Consider the following 25,252-nt stretch of genomic DNA (forward strand, 5'->3'; position numbering starts at 1 on the left):
GCCCTCTCCCACGACAATCTCGACCGCCTCAAGCCGATGGCGTCCCTTAGGAGTCAACTCAAAACAATCCTGGAAATGCACCGGTGGGCACAGTAGCAAGATGATAAGGAGGAAGCAAAGAAGTGCTTCATGGAAGCAGCTCTACGGGCCATCAATTTGGGAAGCCAGCAGGATGCTTGTGCAGTCAGTTTCAATTTGGCTGGAGACTTAATGTTGGACCAGCATATACGTCTTATTGAGTCATCTCCGGTACTTACAGATAAGTCCACTGCTAAGGACTTGAAGGATCTGGCATACAAGACACTAGATAAGTCGATCATGTACTATCGAATGGCGTCAAAATCAGTGCATGCTCAGAATTGCATCTTGACTGCAGTGAAGCTTGGTCGAGCTCTCATAGCGTCCCAACAGTTGGATGAGGCCAAGAGGGAGCTTGAGAGAGCCAGATACATTGATTGCCCAGTTGATCCTATGTTGAACAACATAGAAGTTACCCGAGATGTTCTCAACAGAGAGGAGCTAATTGCTTACACCAAGAAGCGTATTGAGTCTGGCCTCTTGTACATTGAGATCTCCAAGCAGGACAGTAAATTCGTCAAGATCCTGAAGCAGCTTAGAAATACAAGGGTTCAAGGCCCCTCACTACTCAAAGCTGCTGCAGAGCTGGCTGATGCGCAGCCGCATTCCACACGTGCAACTTAGAAATGCAGATTGCCTGATTGTATTCTTATTCTGAACTTTTGTCACTGGTTCAGGATGTTTTTTATATTCTGCCTTATTCAGAGAATGTAGTCATACAGGTATTAATTCTGATATCCAGCTTTTGCTAAGTTGAAATAGAAGAAGGTAGTTGATAGAGAGAAGAAATAATCAAATCGTTTTATGGAGACCCTGGAACCTCGATGTTAAAAATGGTAACGCCCACAGCTTATGATATTGTATGTTTCATACCAGAACCATGGAATTTGTTCTCTTCTTCAAGTAGGATATAATGGTAGTATACTAATCGGATGGTCATTTTTTCCAAATTTTGAAGTAGGGCTTGAAAGATCATGTATCACAATGGCATTTGGAGGCTTTCAGCTGGTAGATGTTCTTGCTCATGTTAGTTCCATGGTAAATAGAATGCTTGCAACCCCACTATTTAGTCTTAGGTTATAGATTCTGGATTCACATTTTGATCATTGCCTGCTTAAAGTTCTACTGGAACAGGGTTTTGTTAGCCAGTCGTACTAATTGGAGCTTCTGATTTGGATGTAGCTAGTATCTCTAATCATTTTTCGCAAGCAAATTGGTGCCTATATGTAAAGATTTGAGCCTGCGACCAATGCACAAACATCCACTGAATATTTTGAGCTTCCTCGCAATAAAATTTGTCTTACTGTTACTTTATATTGTACTGTACTACTAGAAATAGCTAGGGTTAAAAAACTTGATTTGATTTCGGAAGTGGTGCCTTCTTATGCGAACAACTAACATAAGATATGATGAGTTTTGCTTTGATGGCCTTGCGTAAGATCTGCACTCAACCAGATATTCTAGGTCCAGTTCAAAGTTGAGTATAGAACTGTTGGTCTGTGCATACGTGTGCAAATCCTAAAGGTGCTAGGATTTATGTACCTCCAGTACAGAGTTTGTTAAAGTTAGCTGATATTAGTTTTATGTTGTATTTAGGGGGTTAGGTAGACAAACAACAGTTAACACTTCCAGGATATTGTGCATACCATGTTATAAATTTGATTTACTACCATACTAATCAAAACGTGAATGTAGGTGATTCTATCCATCTTACTGCTCTCCATCTACGTTGAAATTAACTTTGCTCTCTGGAACATTTTTTTTTCTGTTTGTTTTATTATTTGTTGTCCTTTGCATCTAGGCAAAGACATTGTCCACCCTTCGGCTGGGCTGCGCATCTCTATTCCTTCAAGATTGCACAGATCTGTCCATGCTGTTTATCTGCTCTTTAGGATCGGATTGCAACATAAGTTTACTACTTGCGATCGCGCATATATTTCAATGGCTAATCTCTATGCCTAATTATTTGTCTCTGTCTTTGTTTTTCTCATTGTATATGTATGCAAGCTGCACAATCCAATCGACAAGCATCGAGCGGGTTGTCGACGCCATCTCAGGATGCGTCAATGGCCTTTGCTGGTTCCCTGATGGCCTCCCCATTGTCGTCTCTGGGGACAGTGGGGATGGCAAGGGCAAGTCCTTTTTTTTTATAAGAACAGGAGGGGTTTGGGACCCCTACTGATTAGATTTATATAAAAACCAAAATACACGAAGGAACCAGAATCCAGAGGAAAAAGGAAGCGGACAGGATGAGCCTAGCAAAAGAAAGGAGAAGAGTAGAAGAAGAAAAAAAAAGGAAGAAGAAAGAGAAAAAGAAACTGAGACCACAACAGTTACAGAGAGCAGAAAAGAAGAAAGGAGATAGCCTAGAGAGATTGAATCCAGACTTCCATTTGTTGTTTATGCCTTGGTTTGGCCCTGAGGAGGTCTTTGAATTCTGAGATGAATTTCCCATTGCAAGATAGGATGAGAGGATCAACATTTTTGAACATCCAATCATTTCTTGTTGTCCATATACTCCACGCCAGTAAGACTATAACCTCCATAAAGAACGATACTCCCAATTTTCTTTTAATTTGCTCAATTATGTTCCAAATCGGCCTGGTGTGTACATACGTAATCTCAATACTTCTCCAGCAGGCTTTTGCAAAGTTGTAGCGGAAAAATAAATGATAAACTGTCTCTCTTTTCTGCAGGATGCAGAGTTCGCAGTTGTATGAGTCTAGAGCTATCTGTTTCCTTCTTAGGATATCCCTTGTGTTTAACCTGTCCATGAGTAGTAGCCAGAAGAAGATTTTGTGTTTTTCTGACATTTTGACGTCCATAGCCATCTGAATGCTGGGTGGACAGTCCTAGTTCCCATTATTGATTTGTAAGCCATCTTTGTGGAGAAGAAAGGTGACCCCCAGATATAAGACCAGCTATCATTATGTGTCTCCAAAGTAAGATTAGAAAGTAATTATGTGCCTCTATTAATAAAGGCGTGTTGAAGCAGCAGCAGCAGCATATAAGATATAATTAGAAGTCAGAGAGCATAAGCAGCCTTTATTTCACTGATGCCATGTCACTCTGGGATGCTATTTTACTGATGCCATGTCACTTTGGGATTCTGTTTTAGTGATGCCCTTTGGGATGCTTGTGAATAGACTATAACAGAAAAAACCTTTTATGTAGTTTCGTTTTTTGGTTCAAAATTCTCCTCTTAAAGCATTGCCCATTAAATAGGAATTAATCTAATCAACTTATTTCAGTTCAGATAGCTTAAAAATGTTAAGTCATGTGTACTTACATACCACTATACAGTAGACATGACAGTGTTGAAACAATTCGAAGGGCACTCAACCTTGGTGTTAATATCAAGATGATCAGTTGATCACAGGTATACTACCAGCTAAACAGTATCAAAATGATCTCACTTTCTATTTTTTTTTTCCAGCTCTGTGTTTCCAAGAGAATGTGCCTTTGATATCCTTTTTGCAGTAGTCGTGAAAACAATATAGGTCACTTTATCTGCACAACAAGGAACATGGCATTGCATCTCGTACTTGACAAATGGAAGATCTGAAGTTTGGTTATCTCATTCTCATATCAAACTGAGACACTGGTAATGTATAGTTGTACTTAGTGTAATAAAATTTTTGGTTTATTTGGGCAAGCTAGAACCAGTACTGAATGTGGAGACTCACTGCAGGGAAAAAGGATGTCTACGATGACTTTAAGGCTTCAGCCAACAGTTGGTCTCTTTGATCAAGCGGTCTGATGTGTGAGAGCTTGAAAAAGTGAAGAGGATATGTCAATAATGTGCTGATACAATGAGGCTGCAATGACTAATTGCAGAGTTTGAATTTAGAAACCGATTTTTGAAGCTGCACTGACTAATAGAGTTCAAGTTTCATAATGCGGTTGTGAATGACATTGAAAGTTTTAAAACTGCCTCTTTTTTTAAGGGCTGTTTACGAGTAGAGATAGAGATTATATTGGAATTGGAATCGCTACAGTACCAAAATATAGTGCCTGTGGCATCCAATCCTCGCCTAAGTTGTCCTAAGCTTAAATTATAACCAACGCTCATTTGGGCCTTCTGCTCCTTAACATATGCCATCATATCTAGCAATTCCATCAGAGAAACAATCTTGGCCCGATTTGTGTCCATGTGAGGCTTAAAGAAAACAACTGATTTTAAGCACAGAAAATTTTCTTTTTTGAGTGCCCTCTACTAATCACATTCCTTTGCTAACGTGCACAAATTTAAGATAATAATCAACACATTAAAATTTATTATATTCCCATTTTGCAAATGTTTTGCATAAATTATTACATTTCCTGCCATTCTGTTACGGCAACCCGGAAGGAGCATCCTTTACGAGAATGTATCATCTCGAGAATATAAGGGTCATTTCAAGATTCCATTAAAGCTCACATGTTTTCAATTGATGTACCTTTGAAGTTTGCTGCCGAAGCTATACTGCTTGGATAAACTGCGTGGCTTTTTCATTGACATCAGTAGAATAAAAAAACGGTACTAATATGTTGGAGCTCTGAAAAATCTCTGGCCGCAACCTCCATCAGTGGTTGTTGAAGGTGTTCATCATTTCGGAAAGAGCACAAATTTTTCTTGTGTATAGATAGGTTCCATGAGATCATTATCCAGCTTTTACTACTGGCATCCATTGGAGCAAAACCATGACTCTTGGAAGATGAATTTATTCTGCAGGAATACTTGCAACATTGCAAATTTGAATGGAACACACTGAGGACTGGAGGTTTCTGCGAGGCCGTTATGAAGAGTCCCCCGGCAAAACTGCATTGATGAAAGAAAATTGCATATCAGCCATTTATAGGGACACGTGAGAGGATCATGAGAAGCCAACTGAAAATAGAGTACCAAAGTTCCTCCTTTTGGGGGTTGTAGAGTTTGAAGAAAAGAAAAATATCTTTTGGTCAAAATCTAGCCCTGGCATAAAAAAAATAGATTTGAACATGGAATCGACCAAAAAAATATTTTGAACAGGGAATCGACAGAAAAAATAGATTTTGAACACGGAATCGACAGAAAAATTAGATTTTGAACATGGAATTGACAGAGAAATTAGATTTTGAACACAGAATCGACAGAGAAATTAGATTTTGAACACGGAATCGACATAAAAAATAGATTTTGAACACGGAATCGACAGAAAAAAATAGATTTTGAACACGGAATCGACAGAAAAAAATAGATTTTGAACACGGAATCGAGAGAAAAACAAGATTTTGAACACGGAATCGAGAGAAAAACTATATTTGATGCGATCAAGCCGAAATAGAACCGAGCGACAAAGCCAGGGTCGCCTTACCGAGAAAACAGCAAATCGGCCAAGGGGGTCTCTGCACTCCACGCTAATCAATCCAACCAACACAGTGCTCTGGGTTCCTGCTCAGGGCGGGGGTCGCGGCGGCAACCACGAAACCCTAGCAGGAGGCGGCACGCTGAAGGGCGGCAGGTGTCGCGGCTACAAGCCTAGGAATAAGGCGATAACCGCGTGGTGAAACCAAACTGACGGGTGTGGATCTACGCTTCCGCACCGGATGTGGAGAGACCGAGAGAGACGCCTCAGAAAAAAAGATGGAGAGTTGGGGACTTTGGGAGGCGAACTGCGCAGCGAGAGTGCGAGACAGAGAACGAGGAGGAGACGGAAGGGAGACGAAAGTCTGCCAACTCCAAGAGTTTTTATTGCCCCCAATTTGATAAACCTTATTTAGGGAGGAAAAACACAAAAAATATAGCTCCAACAGCACCCCAATTCTTCCGAAAAAATAGAGGAACCCGAAAAACTCCGCCGGCCGCCCTCATATTTCCGCGTCTCCCCTCCTCCCCAATCGCCCCCTCTCCCGCGCGCATATCCCCGTTCCCGCTGATTTTTCCCCCGCGCGCGCCAGTTCTGGGAGGAGGCAAGGTTTTCGGCGGCACAGGAGCGAGCGGGCTGGCGGCGGCGCGAGCGGCCTTGCGGCGGGGGCGGCATCGCGAGCGGAAACCATTAGCAGCAACCAAAATCGCAGCAAGATGGAAGATTGGAACATCCATCTCCGAAAGGTTCGATTGCTCACATCAGAGGAAGGGGAGACTCAGACAAGAACAAAAGAACAAAGCAAAGCTAAGGATTTTACTTACCGAACAAAAGAAGTAAATTCAAGTCCCAGCAGATCTCCACCTCCAGTTCCAGTAACCGAGTGGAGAAGGAGGCGGGCAATGACCCCGTGCGAGAGAAGAAGTCGAGGCGTGCGTCCGCGGAGGAGGAGGAGGATGTGGAAGGTGTCGGAGAGCCGGAGGGCGAGCGAGGGATGGGTGCTCCGCACGCGGCAGGAGCGCGGTGCAATGGAACCGCGAGGTTGGCTGGCCGCCTGCGCCGACGAGGTGGAGGGAGGGCGGCGAGGTGAATTTGGAGGGCGAGAAGAGGTCCGCCGTTCGGTTCAACCTTTTTCTCTCACAACAAATTAGCTATTTTAGCTTTTTAGTTAATTTTTTTTCATTTGATGTCATATTGGTGCTCAGATAATCGACCCAAGTTTCAGATCTAAAATTCAATTGCCTAATTTTATAATTTTTTCATCCAACTATATATATTTTTGCAAAATGCTAAAATAAAAAAATTCCCATAAGGCGCGGCACGAAACGGGCCACCATACTGTTAGCATGTGGCACGAAGCGGCCCGGCCCGTCCCAAGTCCAGTTCTTCCTATCCTACCCTGCCGCGTGCGTTTCACTGTTTGCCGAAATGGACGATGGGGTGAGGAGGACGAGGGAGTGGTCGCCGGCGTCGCCGTCGCTGGTGGTGCGCAGACCCAGGCGGACGGTCAGCCGCCGACCCCACCGCGACTGGGATCCCTCCTCGAGGTCCCCCTCCTTCGCCGCCCGCGACCACGGCCCCAAGCCGTCGGAGGTGTACGGCTTCGTCGGATCCATCACCACCGTCATCGCCACCGCCGTCTACCTCGCCTGGGCCTACACGCCGGAGCCCTGCCTCCGCTCCCTCGGCGTCACCTACTACCCTAGCAAGTATGTGCCGCTTGTCTGCTCATCCTGCTGCCCATGAACTTTTTCTGTCCTTTTTGGTTGTAGCTCGCTCTGATTTTTGTGCCGTCAGCACTGGAATAGACACCAAACGATCGGATTCGGATAAATTGAAATGAAACCTGAAGTTCAGAAATGCGTGGCGGCGGTAGCATTGTTGCTTGTAGTTATCGCGTCAGTTCAATTTGGATGGATGGATGTGTCCTGCTGTAGCTTATTGCAGGCTTGCTTGGTTGCTGTGTGTTTTCTGTCGTTCAGGTACTGGGCATTGGCGGTCCCATCGTTCGTGATTGTGGCATTTGCACTGTCCATGGTCATCTACATGGGTCTCAACTTCCTCGCCACTCCTCCCCCGACTTCCTTTGGTACCATCTTCGGTGAGACTCAATTCTTTTGATCTTTTCCTCATTCGTGTGGTCAACATATCGTTAACATGTTCTGGTTGTAATGATTCTTACCCTTATTAATTCACAGATGAGAACAGTCGGGAGCGCATGGCGTTTTCTCCTGCAATGGAAGAGGAGCGGCCCATCGAGCCCATTTCAGACATTAGCATTGTTCAAGTCAACAGTGTTATGTTTGGTGATACCTGATTACTCTAGATGGAAAATGAGTCTACCTTAGAGCACAAGATTGGACTATTGGAGACAGTAGCAACATGGAGAAAGACGTCAATTGAACTTTCAGTTTGCTTTCGTAACCAATCGGGGAACTCAATCATTCCGTATTTTTTAAAAGGAACCCCCAGCCTTCCCCTGTGTACAATTCAGCTATATCTTGTGCAGCAATGGAATGCACTGTAATAGTTTTCTTGTGTGTTGCACACTTCACCTCTTTGTAATAGTCCTGCGCTGCTCTTGATGGCTTCTTTCATCTATCTGCCAATGATGCTCCTCTGCTCAGTGTTTACAACAAACATTTTTACATTAGCATCAGAGATATCATTGTCATTTCTCTCTGCTATTGGATATCACGGATCCTCGCTGCAATATATTCTTCATTTGTGATATTTGTGTAGTTGGCATCATGTTTGCAGCACGCCATGTCACCATCGATCATTTGGCTCGCTGCTCTCGTTTGAGTTTTTGAGAGAGAATTGTATTGTGTGGACAAAGGTCACTGCTTTTGAAGTTCACTTACTTGGTAACCAAGGCAAAAAAAAAAAAAGAAATCCGTGAAAGTTGACAGCACCATTACTTCTTAATCTAAGTAACCAAGGCAACACGTGAATTTTCGTCAGATCATTCATTCACCTGTTGATGTTTTTGTCGTTTGGATGTACTCACCAAGCGCCTGCAAGGTGAAATCACTCCTGCAGAGAGCAGACATGATTGAGGAGGTCTAAGCCGCCTCTGCAGTCAGCAAAGGAAAGAGCAATCAAGGGTATCTCTTATGGCAGAACAGCCAATCAGATTTCGCATCAGTCTTCGTGTCGGATACGGATTACGGGCTCGGAGGGACTCCTCCTTCCTTTTCTGTTGTCGACGTGTCGTCGTTCCTTGTTCGACTGTGCTCCAAACTCTGGACTCCTTAATGGGCCGATTGCAAAGCTTAATAACAGGATCATGCGGCTCGGGTTTGGCTTCCGCGCGCCCTCTGCATTACTTGTGGAGCATCATTAGTACCACATCGCCTGCCTAGAGTTGTGAGGGCGACGGAGCGCGTACAAAAGAAGGGCCACGCCGGCGTGGTAACTCATACCTTTCTCGGCCTTTTGGCTAAGATCAAGTGTAGTATCTGTTCTTATCAGTTTAATATCTGATATGTGGGACACGTGCCCACAATGATATTAAATTTATTTTTTATGGGGAAGGGTCCATTAAAATAGCTTGCTATTTGGATTCTTACGTGTCGCTCTAGTGTTGCACTATTGCTTGGGCTTGGCGCACCCCAGCCAAATCAAAATCTAAAATTTGATCTAAAGTTGTATTTGGATGTATTTCGTAAGTTGTGGTAATTATCTAAACTGGTGATAGTAGTTGTAATCTGTGTGTTAGCCGAAGAAACGTCACGAGAACATGGGCCTGACCAACCCACCAAGGTACGTATCGCAGGCCCAGGCGGCCCAACTCAACTCCCTGCCCGACCTCGTTCCAACTTCCAACTCGGCAACTCCTTCCAGATCGAAGCATTCCGCCGCCTCCCTGCTCGTTGGCGGCCTCTGGCGTGGAGTGGAGATCCGCTCGTTGGCGGCCTCTGGCAGTCTGGCGTGGAGTGGAGATCCACCCAGACTTACTGATTTCTTCATTCGTTGGTGAGGAAGCCCTAACTTGCTTGGATGAGTTTTTCCAATTGTTGCGCGGAATCTTTTTTCTTTTCTGGGAATGGAGAAGTTTCATTCCTTGGTGAGGAAGCCCTTGCTTGGATGGGGTTTTCCAATTGTTGCGCGAAATCTTTTTTTCTGGGAAAGGATAGTTAGATACTCCAAGCTATCCGGTTGGTTAGGATTCGATTGCTGCTTGGTGGTGATAAAGCTTTTAAGGGTTTAACTAAACCCCAATGCCCAATGTTAAGTCTGTTCATGCTTTGTTCTAGGAAATTTCCTGACTACAAGGTTACGCTGCATGCGTCCTGATTAGCAAGTTTAAAAATGTTCAATGTCTTGATAGAAGATTGGGACAGTAGTGTGCGTAAACACAGAAGATCTCCCTTCTCTGAAAATTTCGGTTGTTACCATGATTTATATGTTTGCACCAATTATTGTCTATACTTTGTAGTTGTTTTGTTCAAGTCTGAAGTATCCTGAAATCCCATTCATTACCCTAGTTCCACAGTGAGAGTCGGACGGTTTTTTTGGCCTATTAAGAGGATTTCTAGAATTGCATTGAACTGAAGCTGCAGAGGATTTTTGGTTTTTATAGACAGCTCTGTTGTTTGCCATGGCATGATACTGCATTTCTTACTCGTAGACTGTGCCTGTACGTTTGAAGTTAAATCCTGTTCATGATCATCTCTGAAAATATTTTCTGTGTCTGTCCAACTTGCCGATCCTAATTAAAGGCGATATGCTTATTGAACTTCCTTGTAACTAGTGATGAAGCTTCTTTGTTTTGTCTTAAGATACTGATAAAAGATCAGTAGACATTTATAGGTAGACTGTTACTTGTATACTGCCGTGCCTCATTTGAGGTTGTTTTTTCCTTAAGTTGGAATTACAGTATTTTCAAGGTAAGAATGTCACAAGCCTATAGCCACGAAAAGTGACCTATTATCATTGCAAATCATTGGAACTTAGCTGGCCTTCGTGCTGTGGTTCATTTACTGCATGGGTATTTCAGCTTTAGAGCAATGATTGGAGGCGTTTAAGTCTGTACTTGTCATTTTGGAACATATTTTGTTACCTAGCCCTTTTCACAGAAGTTAAAAATAGATACTTTTCCCAAGAGGCATGTTGGTCTTAATTTCCTGGTATCCATGCAATTTTAGATGAATGGTAGTTTTTGTGACATTTACTTCGCATAAAGTAACCCGCTTCATGTGAACAAAGCATCCAAGAAGGTGAACGAAAACACTGAATTTATATAGAACACTCTTGTATTGCCGAGAACACTTTTGTTGTAATGGTCATAGTTTGTGCTTCATTCAGATTGCTCTGTGCAACTGCTGGCAATTTGAAACAAAACTTTTATTGCAGATCTGAAAAGCAGTAATATGGCAACTCTCAAAGATGCGGTGGCAAGAAAACCAATTCTAGCAACAATCCGTCTTATAGTTCCTGCTGGCGCTGCACGTCCAGCACCACCAGTTGGACCAGCTCTGGGTTTCTATAGGCTTAATTTGATGGCATTCTGCAAAGATTTCAATGCCAGGACACAGAAGTACAAGGCAGATACTCCAATGCAAGTTACTTTGACTGCCTACAAGGATAGTACTTTCGAGTTTGTAGTCAAGTCTCCTTCAGTTTCATGGTTTCTGAAGAAAGCTGCAGGCATTGAGACTGCCAGCAGCCGGCCAGGCCACAACGCAGTGTCATCCCTGACTCTTCGCCATGTGTATGAGATTGCAAAACTGAAGCAGTCTGATCCATTCTGCAAGCACATGTCAATTGAGGCGTTATGCAAATCCATCATTGGGACAGCTAACTCCATGGGCATTGAAATTGTTAAAGACCTTTGAGTGGGCTGGCAGTCTAATCTCAAGCACAATTCGTTGGACCAATTTCAAGCACAGTTTGTTTTCTCATCTGCTTGAGTTCGGTTTCGTTTGATCTTGACGAAATAGAGATATTTGACTAGTGTAGGAAGTATTTTGTGCTTCTTCTGTATCAGCTTCTATCTGCACTCTCAGATGCAGCAACTAATATTAAATAATATGTTTCTTCTCATGTCTTGCACTTCCAAACAGAGGCTTTTCGCCAAATACATTGCCTAGAACGCTATTGAGTTGCAAACCATTGGCTTTGTGAAGTTTGCTTCAGAATTGAGCAGTGTGCTGGAGTGTGAAGGTCTCGAGGAACATGGTTTTGGTTTTTGAGTGCCATGTATTTTGCTGTCTATGCCGTGAATTTATGTGGTCTAGTATGTCGTTATACCGTATAACGGCAAAGAAATTCAGAATGTGAGTAACCCGAAGAAACATCATCAGTCGGGCATGTAGGGCGCAGCAAGGTGTTTGTGTTCGACAGGTCGCCAATTTTCTTCTGAAAATTGTGAGCATTTGGGGGTGAACCTATTGGAAGAAGTGTCCTTAGGTCCTGTTTGGCATAGTTCCACTCCTAAACTTCAAAACTCCAGCAACTCCATCAAAAAATTCAGCCAAACATCCCAACTCCAAAACTCCATGGAGTTGCCAACTCCATGGAGCTGTAGTGCAAATGGAGGTGGAGTTTTGGAGCACCTCTTTTGCTGTTCCAGAAATCGCTCTTTTGAATCTCCTCGTGGAGTTGGTGGATAATTACCCACTAATGCCACTGGTTACAAAAAACGTTTCATTTTATTCTCCCTTCTATTCTCCCGAGCCCCGCTCACCGCTAGAGCCCCGCCCGTCGCCGCCCCCGTGGCCGACCGGTCCCGCCGCTCATCGCCGCCCGTCGCCCGTCACCCGTTGTCACCCGTCGCCGCGCCCGTCGCCCGTTGTCACCCGTCGCCGCGCCCGTCGCTGCCCAGCCTGCCGCCCACCCCGCCGCCCGTGGAGGGTCTCCCGTGTGCGGTACAGTGCAGTGGAAAAAGGGGAAGAAGAAGATGGGATAGAGAGGATGACAAGTGGGGCCTTAATTGGGGGGCAACAATGGCAATCCACACTGAAATCGATCTTTTTGGAGCTGAGAGCACCCATCTAGCCAAACACCCCATTTTTGTTCTAGAGTTTTGGAGCGGAGCTGGCTCCATTTGAAGTTCTAGAGTGGAACAGCTCCACACGGAGTTGGAGCCATGCCAAACAGAGCCTTAGTATCTAGTATTGTTGCAACCACATCCATCAACGAAAACAGCACGACAATAACAAATGAACCTTGTCTGTATTCTGTATAGCAGCAGGCTAGCTTTGCATCTTCACATAAGCATATACAGAAACTAACGGATCAAGGTGAAGCTCCGAAAGAAAACTTGGGATCTGATTACTCATTGTTGTAGCTAAATAAGTACACACAGGCTGCACCAGCCCTATGTTGACTAGTATTATTAGTAAGCTACTGAAACAAACACAGACTACGATCATGCTAGCTTGCGGTGATTCGGAGATGACAGACTAGTAGTAGTAGTATTCTGCCCTCCGGAAATCCTCTTTCACCTGAAGGTGGAACACTCAGCTGTCAGAAATGTTGCTCCTTTTCTTGCAAGATCTGAAGAACAAATGAGACTGCTGATTCCCTGGTATAGTAACTGCACATAGTTCCTCAAGAAGAGGCCGTTGAAGGGTACTCCTCGATCATCTTCTTGTAATGCATCTTGATGCCGAACCAATCCCTTCTGTTGCCAGACGTCACCAAGTTGCTGCCACCACCAGGGAGTACTCAGTTCCAATACCAATTTATGCAACAAGTAACTAATCAGTTCTCCCAGTACAAAGAGGACCTTACCTACTATTGTTCAAACCAGAAGAGGCACAGTACTTTGGATTTAGTTCAAACTCTGAACTAAATCTTTCACAAGCAAGCTCCTCTTCAAAATAGCCCCTATAATACTACAAGGGATGTTGTATTTAACTCTGATGAAATGCAATCCATCTTTCTGGGGGTTTGGTATGATGAACAAAGGAGCCATGCAGTTGGACTATGGCCGGGGAGATACAATTTCATCCATGATCTTGGTCTCCAAGTTAAGGATGCCAATAACAAGGCGGCAATGCAACCTGCGCTTCATAGACACGGACTTGGAGTCATCAGTGAGATAGACATGATTTGGTTTCACCTGTGGATATTCCTCAGCATCGACACAAAGTGATTGGTTTGGTTATGCCCGAGGAGCTCTTTTACGGTACACAATACTAGGCTATACTGTATCGAAAAGGACTAGTATAAAAACATCCGACGGTCAAGATTAATTGTATACTACTGAAACCTTCACACGTGGTATGGGTAGTATACATTAGTAATATATGTAGTATAAGGATATCATGGTAAACGAACACAAATGGTATCACTATAATTTTATTTTTGACACCAGCAGAAAGTTTAAAAGACCATTCCATTTGAAATATCACTTTTCACAATGTAACAATTACTAAATTACCCTTAATACTTAATAATGAACAGTTAGATCTTATGTATATACTATATACCACTAAGTAGTAGTATTGTGTACTGTAAAAAAAACTCATGCCCGAGAAACAAGACATGATCGTTTAAGCTATTTATTTGCTCTAGTTTTCTGGAAGCAATGCAAACTTTATATATCGCAATTCTCCAAGTTCTGTTCTCAAATGTTTCCTGGTCGGTACATGCATGCCCATGCTCAGCTGGTGCTTCTTCTATCCAAACTTCTGGTCTGCGAACTAGCAACAAATCACCCCATGTAGCCTGAACAATGTAAACTCTCTCGTTCCCATATTTATCCTTCCTGTCCATAATTATCTTTGTTGTGACCACGGTCCCGCTGAGATCAAAGGCGATAATTTCACCAAGTAATGTCACTGCATACAATAGACCATCCTTATAGATGCAGTCATCAAAATTTGAGTGTGGTCCTCTCATCCCCTAACCTAGCAAATGAAAGCTGCCCAGATGGATTGTGGATCAACACTACGACATAGCTTCTTGCAGATGCATCATAAAATAGAAGTGCCTCATGAAAGAGGCAGTCCCGTAATTTGCTTAAAGAACATGTTGCAGGTGGTCCAACAACTGAGTTTGCCGTGTGCTGTGAGAAACGATACTTACAAACTACACCTGTTTCGTCAAAAATGGGCGTCACCTGCTCAATGGTGATGACAGATGGGAGGGAGATCTGTTCACTAGTGACCGGATTGACAAGGTGCATCTCAGAACGCTCATCAGCAGTAACCAACCACCCAAGTGACGATCCAATCAGGTACCTTCTGTGGATGGGTCCGCAAGGCTGTAGAGGAAAGCAATATTATCACCAGCAGATTCAGAGGTGTAGATGAGGCAAGGTGTTTTGGGCCATTTGTACAGCCCAAATCTACATATGCTGGCATACGGCGAGTTCCAGGAGCAGCAGACAGAAGAGAAAAATAATATCCATCAGGATGTCCCGTGGCAGCTCTGCAAAATCTCTGGCCGCAACCTCCATCAGTGGTTGTTGAAGACGTTCATCATTTCGGAAAGAGCACAAATTTCTCTGGTGTATAGCTTGGTTCCGTGAGATCATCATCCAGCTTTTGCTACTGGCTTCCTGAACTTAAGTGACATGTCAACAGCTTAAGAATCCTTCCTTAACGTTTCTCAGCAGGGTTAGATTTTGACCAACTATGTACAACTCGACATGATTAACGAAATAATCCCATGTATATACATCCACAAAAACAAAAGATTTTCGAACATGAAATCGACAGAGAAATTAGATTTTGAACATGAAATCGACAACAGAAAACTAGATTTCATACATGGATTCCATCAAGCCGAAACACAAACACATGAATGAGCGAAAAAGCCAGGGTCGCATTACCGATAAAAAAAAAAGGCAAATTGGGCCTTAGACTCCTGCCCTTCACGCCAATCAAGATCAGCAGCGTGCGCTGTGGTGGACTGGTGGTAGAGGCGGCGATGGGTTCCTGCTCAGAGGCGGGGGTCGCGCGGCGGCAACCACGAAACCCGAGCAGGAGGCGGCACGCTGAACGGCGGCGGGTGTCCAGAATCAGACGACAAGGGCAGCCACGATCCTAGAACCAACTAACGGCCGTCGATGAGACAGAGAACAAGGAGGATACGGCGACGGGAGAGAATTAGAAAAACTGATTATTATTATTAAATTCTTAATGGGCCGGCTTCAACCCAAAGCCCAACGGGATAATACAGCCACATCAACTAGCTCATCTCGTTCAGAAATTCAGAATACACGAGTAACATGGAGAAGCATCTTTTGGTGTGTGTGTTCCAGAGGCGGAAACAATTCCATTCTCTAAGAATAAACATCAGTCCCGGCATGTCGGACGGAGCAAGGCGTTTGCGTTCTACAGGTTGCCAAATTTCTTCTGAAAATATGAACTGCGAGTCCATTTGAGGTCGAACCGAATGGCAGAGTATTCATATCATGTTACTAGTACTGGTTTAATCATATCCAGCAGCAGCAGATCATCAAGACATCAACATTTAACAAACACAGCACGACAGTAAACGAAGTCTAATCATCTCATGTCTACACCGCCATTCGACTCGAACAACTGGGCCTTCTATATAACAGCAGGCTAGCTTCGCATCTTCGCTTAAGGATAAAGAAGAAATTTAACAGAATCCGGGATCTGCTTGCTCATTGTTGAAGCTAATATTATTAATCAAGCTACTGAAACGAACAGAGACTATAATGCTAGCTTGATTCAGAGACAGGCAGCGACTCTATTCAGTTCAGGTTGTTGCCGAAGCCAGAGACGAATGAGCAGGAGCAAACCCCACGTAGCCAAGCGCGCCGATGCCGCTCTCCTCCGGCACGTCGGCGTCCTCCGTGTCCCACAGGAACGCGGCGTGCGCGGCGAGGACATGGCTGCATCCGTGGACGGAACCGGTGATCAGAAACTATGCTGGCGATACGAAACAGATCCCAAGTGATGAGGGGGTAAAGGTGTAAGCTTTACCTGTTCTCCGGCGAAGCCTTGGCTGCCCTCTCGAAGTAGCTGGACGCGCGCTCCTCGTCGCGGTGCACGTCCCAGACCAGCTTGGCGTACTCCGACAGGAGCTCGCCGTCGTCTGGGTCGGCGAGAATTGCGCGGGAGTAGTACTCCTCTGCCCTCCGGTAATCCCCTTTCACCTGAAATTGAACGCGCAGCTGCCGTCAGAAAACAAATGTTGCTCTGTTCTGTCCAAGATCTGTTGAATTCCCAAATTGACGGTAGAACAGATGGGATTGGCGCTTGCCTGGTACAGGAACTGCGCGTAGTTCCTCAAGAAGAGGCCGTTGCAGGGGTCCTCCTCGATCATCTTCTTGTAATGCATCTCGATGCCGGACCGGTCCCCTCCGTTGCCAGAAGTGACCAGGTTGCTGCCACCGCCGCCGCTGCCACCGAACCCGCCGACGCCGTCGTCGGCGCTGAGGAGGCCCGAGCCGAGGCGGTCGATCCCGAGGCCCCTGGCGAGGAACAGCGGGTGCTCGTGCGAGTACGTGCTGCCGCCGCCGACGAAGCCGCTGAACTGCCCGAAGCTCAGCTCGCGCTCCGCTGCCTCGAAATCGTCGTCGTCCTCCTCCTCCTCGTCCTCGTCATCGGTGGACGCCCGCCGGTCCGTGAAGGACTGGATGGTCTCGAGCGGCACCGGCCGCGGCCGCGGCGCGCACTTACCGGGCGGCGGGAGGAGGTGGTGGTGGTCGTCCGCGCGGCTGGCCAGGGAGGACAGGTTACCCTCTGAGCTGGTGCGGCGCATGCCGGAGCCGGCGCCGAGCGAGCGCTCGTGGTCGGATCCGGATCCGTGGCCGGCCAGGTGGCAGGAGATGGCCGGCGGGTGGTAGGCGGCCGCCGGCGACTCGGGGAAGTGGACGGCCGGGGAGGAGACCGCCGGCGACTGGCAGCCCGGCGGGAGTAGCGCGCCGAGGACCGGCGTGGAGGCGCTCCTCACGAGCATGGTGGTGGCTAATCAGAATTCACAATTTACTACTCCCTCAGCGCGGCCACTGATACGCCTTGAAAGGTCAGTGTGATCCAGAGCTCAGCTTGCAGAAGGTGAGAAGATCTTGATAGATGCTGCTGTTGCAGTGTAAGCTAGAAGAATATGCTTCGGCTGCCTTTAAAAGGGCCCGCGGTAGCTGCCGCTGCGTGCATGCGTACACGGGAACAGGAGGTGTGTGGTGGCGGTGGCGTCGGCTTGCGACGCTAGCTGCCGTGATGAGTCCGCGTGGGGGCACGGCTGGATGGGCTCGCCTACGGTGGAGGAGGAAGGAGGGCGGGCGATGTGGCCGTGTGGGGCGCGCGTTGGGATTGGACGGGCTCTGCCTCGGCGGTCCTCACGTTTTCGTGCGGTATGGCGGTGACGCGCCGCTCCCTTTCCACCTCGGTCTCGTGTGTTTCCCCCCTCCTCCGTTCTTTTAGAAGCTGCTGCCGTGCCGTGCGCGTCCGGCGGCCGATGGGATACACACCACACGGGGGCGGAGTGGAGTCACGTGATTTACGCCGGCGAGGGGGAGTAGCTGTGTGCGTGGCTCCTCTATCATTGGAGCTTTCGTTCACGTCGGGGAAGCTGGGTCTTGGGACTCGTCCCAGCTGCGTCTGCCGTGGATCAACACGTGTTAGAGGAGGGACCGAGGGAAGGTACACGTGTATATGTTGATCTGATGATTTTTTTTTTCCTTCTAGAGCCATCGTTTTGATATTTTGCAGCACCTAACCGTAGAGCGTGCTATGTCTTGCTAAAAAAGAGGGTGCTCTGTCCAAAAGTAAGAATTAAAACGGGAAAAAGGATATATTTTTTTATTTTTTATCCTATGGAACTTTTTTAACATCTTTTTTTCTTAAATATTTTTTTATTTATTCATATGTCCGAGGTTCGGTACAATCACGAACTGCTAAAAACTTTACAAAATTCGGGAGAGGATCAAACCAAACACATGACTGATCCGAGTCCCAACTCAAACTAGAACGAGCTAATTCACGTGCATATAGATTACAAAATTATGAAGTAAAGGATTCAATAAACACAAAACCTAGTTGAATAAGTTGACGTGCCCTCCATAAGCAACGATTGATCAAAGACCCTTGTTTAAAGAACCGCTTTCCAACTGAATTCTCATCCTAGCTTTCCATCTTTTTGAACATCTTAAGGGCAAGTACATTGCTACACGTTAGCGGTCTCATAGGTCGTCTCATACAGTGCCACGTAGGATTTTTGATGATGTGGAGGAGAGAGAGCGAGGAGAGAGAAAGAGATCGTTGCTTCGCAAAACAACCACCTCATGAGCTAAATTGTAGGACTACGAGATAACTTAACAACCATTGTACGAGTTATTGTTGCCATACAACTCATAATATTTTATTTTTCTTATGCACAAATTAAGGAATTATATACTACTACCATACAATTTATAGGATAACCTATTGTACGGGTTGTCTATTGACTCATCTCAAGATTACGTGTCAATGCATGAGACTACGACACCCATGTGCTTCCCTAACGAGGCAAGAACCTCAGTCGTCAGCCCTCTGCTGGCTCCTGTCCATTTTGAGAGGATATAAAACAGATACCGTTTTCTTCACATGGACCCAAAAAGACAACCAAATAAGCCCAAAGACTTCTACAACCACAGAAGCCTGAGTACCATTCCGGCCCAGCCCATAAACACTTCAGGCCACGCCGAGCAAGAGGGCCGACGGCTCAAATCCACCTAACTCTCCGCTTTGCCGCCACTCTGAAACGGCCAATCCCCCCGAAACCGCCGGCTCGCCGCCCCCGAACCCAGCATGCCGCCGCCGCCGCCGCCGCACGCGGCACACATGCTCGCCGCCGCCGCGTCCCTCAGAGCCGCGGCCTCCGCGATGGCCGAAGCGGGCGGCGACCCGGCCGTCCTCCACGCGGTCCTCGTCAAGACCGCCTCGTCCTCCCGCGCCGCCTACAACTTCCTCCTCTCCCGCTACCCGCCGTCGCTCTCGCTGCCCCTGCTCTCCCGCCTCCCCTTCCGCCCCACCGCCGCCTCGCTCACCTCCTATCTCTCCTCCGAATCCTCTTCCTCCCCTTCCTCCGCACTCCCACTCCTACGTCGCGTCCTCGGCGTGTCGCCGGCCTTCCTCGCCGACGGCCCGCTCTCCTCCCTCCTCCGCTCCATGCCGCCGCCCCTCGCGCCACACCTGCACGCCCTCGCCTTCAAGCTCGCCCTCTCCTCGTCCCCCTACTCCGCCTCTTGCCTTATTACTCTGTATTTCCGATTCCGGTCCCCCACGGCCGCCCGCCGCCTGTTCGATGAAATCCCCGTTCGAGATCGGGACCCCGTCTGCTACTCTTCCACAATCGTTGGGCTCGCGCAGAATGGGCAATACGAAGAATCTCTCTCCGTGTTTGCTGGTATGCGCTCAAATGCTGTTGATTCAACCATGTACGCACTGTCCGGTGCTCTGCGGGCGGCAGCGGGGCTTGCTGCGCTGGAGCAGACTTGCGGGATTCATGCACATGCGGTGGTGGTTGGGCTTGATGGAAATGTGGCTGTTGGGACTGCTCTGGTGGATGCTTATGGTAAGGCCGGAGTCATGGACGATGCAGTGAAGGTGTTTGAGGGGTTGGGGGATGACCGAAACTTGATCACCTGGAATGCAGTGCTGTCTGCGCACGCTCAGCAGGGAGATGTGCCAGCAGTTGTTGAGCTGTTTAACCGGATGATGGAACTGGGGTTTGCCCCTGATGGGCTGTCGTTCCTTGCTATTCTCACAGCATGTAGTAATGCTGGAGCAGATGCTGAGGCTGAATTTTGGTTGGAAGCAATGCAGTCGAAGTACAATGTGAAGCCTGGCATTGAGCATTATACTTGTGTGGTGGGTGCAATGGCACGGGTTGGACGTCTGGAGGATGCAGAGAGTGTTGCTTGTAAAATGCCATGCAAGCCGGATGCAGCAGTGTGGCGGACGCTTCTAATGGGCTGTGTGGTTCACCGCAAGGTTGACATGGCAGAATCCATGGGACGACGCCTTTTGGACATTAATCCCAAGGATGACTCAACTTATGTCATGCTTGCCAATGTCTACTCAGCAGCAGGGAAAAAAGATGAGGAGGCTGCGTCATGGACTGCAATGAGGGACTGTGGAGTCAGGAAGGAAGGTGGTCGCAGTTGGATTGAGGGTAGAGGGCAGGTACATGTGTTTGTCGCGAATGAAAGAAGGCACGAACAGCTACTAGAGATATATGACAAGCTGAACGAATTGATCCAAGAGGTTGAGAAGTTAGGGTACAAGGAGGCAGGCGAGGGGTCCTGGCATCATAGTGAAAGGTTGGCCCTCGCATATGGGTTGATAAGTGGTGCTGTACCATCAGGAAAAGTGTTGAGAATAGTTAAGAACTTGAGAATATGTGCTCATTGTCATGAATTCTTCAAGTATGCTAGCATGGTGATCGACAGAGTAATTGTAGTAAGGGATGTCAATAGGTACCACACGATTAAAAAAGGTGCTTGCAGCTGCAGAGACCACTGGTGACATACTTAATCCTGAGGATAAACTATGATGGCAGAACCATCTGTGTGGTTTTCCGGATACAGCACGATGATATAATCGTGAACCCAGAAGAAATTACTGTAGAGTTTATTGGAAGCCTGCTTGTGTTGGCGTCCAACCATAGTCCGTAGGACCAATCGCTTTGTTACATGATTGAAATTGAAATTCTGAAGAGAACTGTGGTTTTATGGTGTTGATTAGACACCATACCATCTTGTGACTAATGAAGCATGAATCAGGATGACAGTGATTAGGTGTCACTTTGGGAACCATTTGTGCCTGCTAATTAACAGTTTTGGGTCTCTCAGATTTTCACTTGTTCTTGTCTTGGGGCTGGTATGCTCATCTCTTTCCAGCAACATAAACTGCTGGGAGGAATTACCTTTTCTCAGTTGCTCTGTAGCATTTGAATATTTGATGACTGTTGAAAGCAATTAACTCCACAGCAGAACATTTGTAGTATGGCGGGAACAAGTGTAGTACAAAAAATGCACTACTGAAACATGTAAGATTTCGATCAATGTTTCTCTCCATTTAAAATTTGGCCGTCTGGCGTTTATACTCTACTGAATTTATGATATTAATCCATTATTGATAGATTGCACCTTCAGACTAACCTTGAATATTCGATATATGTTAATTTCCTTCTTTTCAGTAATCAACTTAATTCGATCATAGTTGTTAGTTGTGAAATAACCTCTCATGCAATAAATTCTACTCAAACTTGGTGGTCTTAATTATTTGTTCCATTTGTTTAATGAGTGAATGGTTAATTCTCAGTGCGCCTGCTGTTTCAAATCCAGCTGGTGTGCCCCTTAATAGTTCTCTCTCTTGAATTTGCAGAGGTGGACTGTGGTGATAATTTTCATGGAGACATGGAGTATGCCATTTACGGTATTGTTGTTTCTCTGCATTTAAAAACACTGGCGTTCAAGGATCGCGCATACATTCTTTCATGAGGCAGCATAGGTGTCCAGACTTTGATTTGCTATTTGATTGAAAAGTAGCATTATTCAGAGAAGTTTTAGAGTTTTGGTCTTACAAAGTAGTGCTGCAGCTATCCAGTTCTGTGATACCATTGTGGTGCTAGTTGCTGCTAGTTTTAGTGAAAACATGTTCTTTTCTAATAAGTTATTGGTACCTTGATCAGTTGATCTGTCATGTTTGACTCTGGCTTAATATGTTGCATGTGCATGCTAAATTACCATGTCTGCTGGAGTCTGGAAGCTTCGGCATTTTACCGTCTATTTGTTTTGCTGCTGTTGAATTCTGTCACCGAAAACAGGAAGAGATGGTGGTAGAATAGTTGAAATGTTTAATGATTTGCACATATGATCCTTGTCTCACTGCAAAGTGCTGTCATGAGTGAAGATTCTTGTCTGCAATAAAGAATCCAAGAGAATTTGTGCTGACGGTTCCTTTTCTGTGCATGTGTGAGTGAGCAGGACAAGTGGACTATTATTTATGACTCGGAAAATCGTCTCCAGATGCAAAAAACTGCGATCTGATCTCAAGAATGGCTCTGGAAGCTTTATATCTTATGGGCCCTGAAGTCACTATTCATCCAAGCTGCAAAGGGAAACAAGGGTTTTTTTTAGGAGTAAAGGGAAACAAAACTGAGAAGGAACCTACAGAGACCAAGCACGAGGGCTCCAGGTATGTATGATCACATCAAAGCTCCTCTAGAAAAGATCACGTTCTTTTCCTTCCAACCAGATGGTCAGGGTTTGTTTCAAATTGCAATGAGGGTGGGCACCAAGCTACATTGGATCCCAAGCACTTGCACTAGAGGTTGAACTGGACAAATAGAAGAGTCCAGGTAGCATTGCCAAGGTCATAATAATTTAGAAACCAGCGTGCAGGTTGCAGCCGAGCAGGCCAGATTTTTGGGCAACGTGTGTGTTTTCCATCCTCCTAACAATACAGCTTAATAGTTGCATACAGCTGTTATACCAAACTGCAGCCTGTAGGACACCAATCTTGATGAGGTCTTCTTTACCTTCTCCAACATTCTTTAGTGTGCAGCAATGTACTTGAATATTGGCTGCTGTGCTAGATTGCTTTCTCCCCTGTATCAGACATTCAGATGAGAACTCTCGTTGCAAGCTGGCCTGCTGGGGGATGAGCATTTCAGACGTGTATCAAGCAATAGCATTCGCAAACCGGTGGCTTCAGTGGTCAACAGGAGTGCAGAGCGAATCTTTGATCAGATCAAACTCCGTTGCAACTGCCGTGAAAAAGCTGTCGTACACGTCTGCCAAGGTCGCCGTGGCCGGCGCCCCAGAACCTAAAGCTCTGAATCGCACTGAAAGGGACCAATGCACTGTGGAACGGAGAAAAATGTCGCATCACAGTCAGTCAGTCACAGCCGCGCTCCCCGCTCTCGTTCCTCTGTAGGAAAACTGCCAAAGCAAGCATGGCGCGCTGCCGCTATGGAGATGGGAACTTTTTACCCGGGGCGGGGCGGCTTAAATGTGGAAGCAACGCAGCAGGCGGAGGAGTAACGCCCAGCTGCTGCCGGTGCCGGCCTCCCCCTCGCTTTTCACCTACCCGTTTCGCAGTTTCAGTGATGGTCTGATGGACGAGCAGCGAGTCCTCAAGCGCCGGGGTGTTTGAATACAGGTATCACATTGGATGTTCGGACGTTAATTAGAAGGACTAAACATGAGCTAATTATAAAACTAACTGCAGAACCCTTATACTAATTCGCAAGACGAATCTATTAAGCCTAATTAATCCATGATTAGCACATGTTTACTGTAGCAGCACATTGTCAAATCATGGACTAATTAGGCTTAATAGATTCGTCTCGCGAATTAGACTCCATCTATGCAATTAGTTTTGTAATTAGACTATATTTAACACTCCTAATTAGTATCAAACATCCGATGTGACAGTTACTAAAGTAAAGTTTAGGAGGGTGTATCCAAACACCCATAGTTTGGTGTGAGTCATGGTCATCCGGTCATGCCTGAATCCGAGCTGCTGAGCAAATCATTTACCACCACCCTGCACTGCTGCCAACCTGTTGTGATCTATGGACTGTGACCCACCAGGCTCTCGCCGACCATGTCCAGTCTAAACCTTCTGCAAACTTGATGCTGCCGTTGACAAAAAATGCTTTAGTCCTAATATTGTCTCCCATGTAGGCAGCTTTGTAGTTGTCATCATGACACTTAATAAACGTCTTAATTCGCTCTTGCTGCAGTGTCCGGAGACACCGCCTCATTAGTGGAAATCATTAGCAGCCGTAGCTCCGATTATAATGTTGGATCATGGCCCATGCAAATGCAAATGCATGGACGCATGTGTCTTCCGACAGTAGGCACATACGATACGCACACTTTTTACCGGGGACCCTGGAATCTTGTGGGAGCGTTTTGTCCCACTAGGGTGGCACCCCTTGCGCTCGTCTAGGCCAAATGGATGGCCACAAAAGTACAATGATAGTGGCGAGTGGTGTAGAGAAAGGCAAGGCACACCTATAAATGTGCAGCGCAAGTTACCACCAGCCCCGTGAAAGTTCATTCCATGGCCAAAAGCTAGGGGGTAGGGGGTGCCCCCAAACACCCTGCCTGGATGAACCGAGCACACCGTCCAACTGACCATCTGATGACCAGGGGCCCTCATTTTGTTGCTTAACACACTTACCTTGCTTAGCGTGATGGTGTTAGTACTGCTAGTACTGGAGTGGTAGAAAAAGTGATTGGATTAGCAAAGGAGGAAGCGATGGGCTGTTGCATTGGAGGTGCATTCTATGTTGGGGGTACACTGGTGGAAAGTGAAAAGGCCTTGCACCTGGTGAGAAGCAATCATCCAAAGGGGAAAGGCGATCAAAGCGAGGGGAAGTTTCGTGCTTTGATGCCTCTCCTCACCCCTGTTGTTTTGTTTTTTCACTTTGCTCAAAGGATGCAAGTAGTAAAAGGAGCCCAGGGATCGGTTGGGGGAAAAACTGCCTTTTGTGGCGTAGAAAAGCGTCGGGGGGCCTTGTGACCTTGACCGTCTGAGCAAGTTATTCCGTAGAGTGAAACGTATTGTGCAGCTTTATTCATTTCAGGTACCACGGCATTGGCACGTCATCAGGAGCCCATTCTCTGTTGCGTCCATCGAAGGGGCCAGTTGTCAGTTGTCAGAAGTGTTTTACCAAATATTGTTTTGATTTAAGATACTTAAATCTGTTGAATTTTGATCCATTGGATCACACCAACGTCTCAGATCAATCATACCTTCATATAAAAAAACTAACCTTAATTTCCAACCTCATCCTCACATCCCGCGGCCACCCAGCTCCAGGACCGTCCTTGCATCGTGCTTCTCTCGCTTCCATCGTCGCCAACATCGGCGTGACCTGCCGGGCTGCTCCTTCGACCGTCCTCTCCCAAGCACTCCTCC

At 46.3% G+C, this 25,252-nt stretch overlaps 4 protein-coding genes, 1 non-coding gene and 1 pseudogene across 5 annotated transcripts; 4 read left to right on the top strand and 2 right to left on the bottom strand.

Annotated features, from left to right (window-relative positions):
- Positions 1–6,802: 6,802 nt before the first annotated feature.
- LOC117836497 (phosphatidylinositol N-acetylglucosaminyltransferase subunit P) lies at positions 6,803–8,138 on the top strand. Its single transcript, XM_034715935.2, has 3 exons — positions 6,803–7,114; positions 7,388–7,506; positions 7,604–8,138. The coding sequence occupies exons 1-3, from the start codon at positions 6,834–6,836 to the stop codon at positions 7,720–7,722; spliced, it is 519 nt and encodes a 172-aa protein (XP_034571826.1). The 5' UTR covers positions 6,803–6,833; the 3' UTR covers positions 7,723–8,138.
- A 688-nt stretch (positions 8,139–8,826) lies between these two features.
- LOC117841168 (U2 spliceosomal RNA) lies at positions 8,827–9,023 on the top strand. The gene has a single exon (XR_004637195.1). It is a non-coding gene; the product is annotated as a U2 spliceosomal RNA (small nuclear RNA).
- Positions 9,024–9,199: 176 nt separating this feature from the next.
- Positions 9,200–11,453, top strand: LOC117836530 (large ribosomal subunit protein uL11m). Its single transcript, XM_034715981.2, has 2 exons — positions 9,200–9,383; positions 10,764–11,453. The coding sequence occupies exon 2, from the start codon at positions 10,781–10,783 to the stop codon at positions 11,243–11,245; it is 465 nt and encodes a 154-aa protein (XP_034571872.1). The 5' UTR covers positions 9,200–9,383; positions 10,764–10,780; the 3' UTR covers positions 11,246–11,453.
- A 1,192-nt stretch (positions 11,454–12,645) lies between these two features.
- Positions 12,646–14,765, bottom strand: LOC117838192 (putative F-box protein At5g55150; annotated as a pseudogene).
- Positions 14,766–15,742: 977 nt separating this feature from the next.
- LOC117838191 (uncharacterized) lies at positions 15,743–17,512 on the bottom strand. Its single transcript, XM_034718118.2, has 3 exons — positions 16,596–17,512; positions 16,316–16,488; positions 15,743–16,224 (listed from the first exon to the last, which is right to left on the bottom strand). The coding sequence occupies exons 1-3, from the start codon at positions 17,292–17,294 to the stop codon at positions 16,089–16,091; spliced, it is 1,008 nt and encodes a 335-aa protein (XP_034574009.1). The 5' UTR covers positions 17,295–17,512; the 3' UTR covers positions 15,743–16,088.
- Positions 17,513–19,085: 1,573 nt separating this feature from the next.
- On the top strand, positions 19,086–22,937 carry LOC140220153 (pentatricopeptide repeat-containing protein At2g03880, mitochondrial-like). The gene is made up of 3 exons (XM_072290964.1): positions 19,086–21,365; positions 21,704–21,754; positions 22,306–22,937. Exon 1 carries the CDS (start codon positions 19,124–19,126, stop codon positions 20,840–20,842), a length of 1,719 nt encoding a protein of 572 aa, XP_072147065.1. The 5' UTR covers positions 19,086–19,123; the 3' UTR covers positions 20,843–21,365; positions 21,704–21,754; positions 22,306–22,937.
- The last annotated feature ends 2,315 nt before the right edge of the window (positions 22,938–25,252 follow it).

This window comes from Setaria viridis, chromosome 9 (assembly GCF_005286985.2).
Source record: "Setaria viridis chromosome 9, Setaria_viridis_v4.0, whole genome shotgun sequence".
NCBI lineage: Eukaryota > Viridiplantae > Streptophyta > Magnoliopsida > Poales > Poaceae > Setaria > Setaria viridis.

What these genes read in the sequence shown, in the direction of transcription:
- LOC117836530 (XM_034715981.2), top strand. Translation starts at nt 10,781, where the DNA reads ATGGCAACTCTCAAAGATGCGGTGGCAAGAAAACCAATTCTAGCAACA.
- LOC117836497 (XM_034715935.2), top strand. Translation starts at nt 6,834, where the DNA reads ATGGACGATGGGGTGAGGAGGACGAGGGAGTGGTCGCCGGCGTCGCCG. An exon ending in GTCACCTACTACCCTAGCAA is followed by an intron (nt 7,115 to 7,387) that starts GTATGTGCCGCT and finishes TCTGTCGTTCAG; the next exon opens with GTACTGGGCATTGGCGGTCC. An exon ending in TTCCTTTGGTACCATCTTCG is followed by an intron (nt 7,507 to 7,603) that starts GTGAGACTCAAT and finishes ATTAATTCACAG; the next exon opens with ATGAGAACAGTCGGGAGCGC.
- LOC140220153 (XM_072290964.1), top strand. Translation starts at nt 19,124, where the DNA reads ATGCCGCCGCCGCCGCCGCCGCACGCGGCACACATGCTCGCCGCCGCC.
- LOC117838191 (XM_034718118.2), bottom strand. Translation starts at nt 17,294, where the DNA reads ATGCTCGTGAGGAGCGCCTCCACGCCGGTCCTCGGCGCGCTACTCCCG. An exon ending in ACGCGCAGTTCCTGTACCAG is followed by an intron (nt 16,489 to 16,595) that starts GCAAGCGCCAAT and finishes GTTCAATTTCAG; the next exon opens with GTGAAAGGGGATTACCGGAG. An exon ending in AAGGCTTCGCCGGAGAACAG is followed by an intron (nt 16,225 to 16,315) that starts GTAAAGCTTACA and finishes CCACGGATGCAG; the next exon opens with CCATGTCCTCGCCGCGCACG.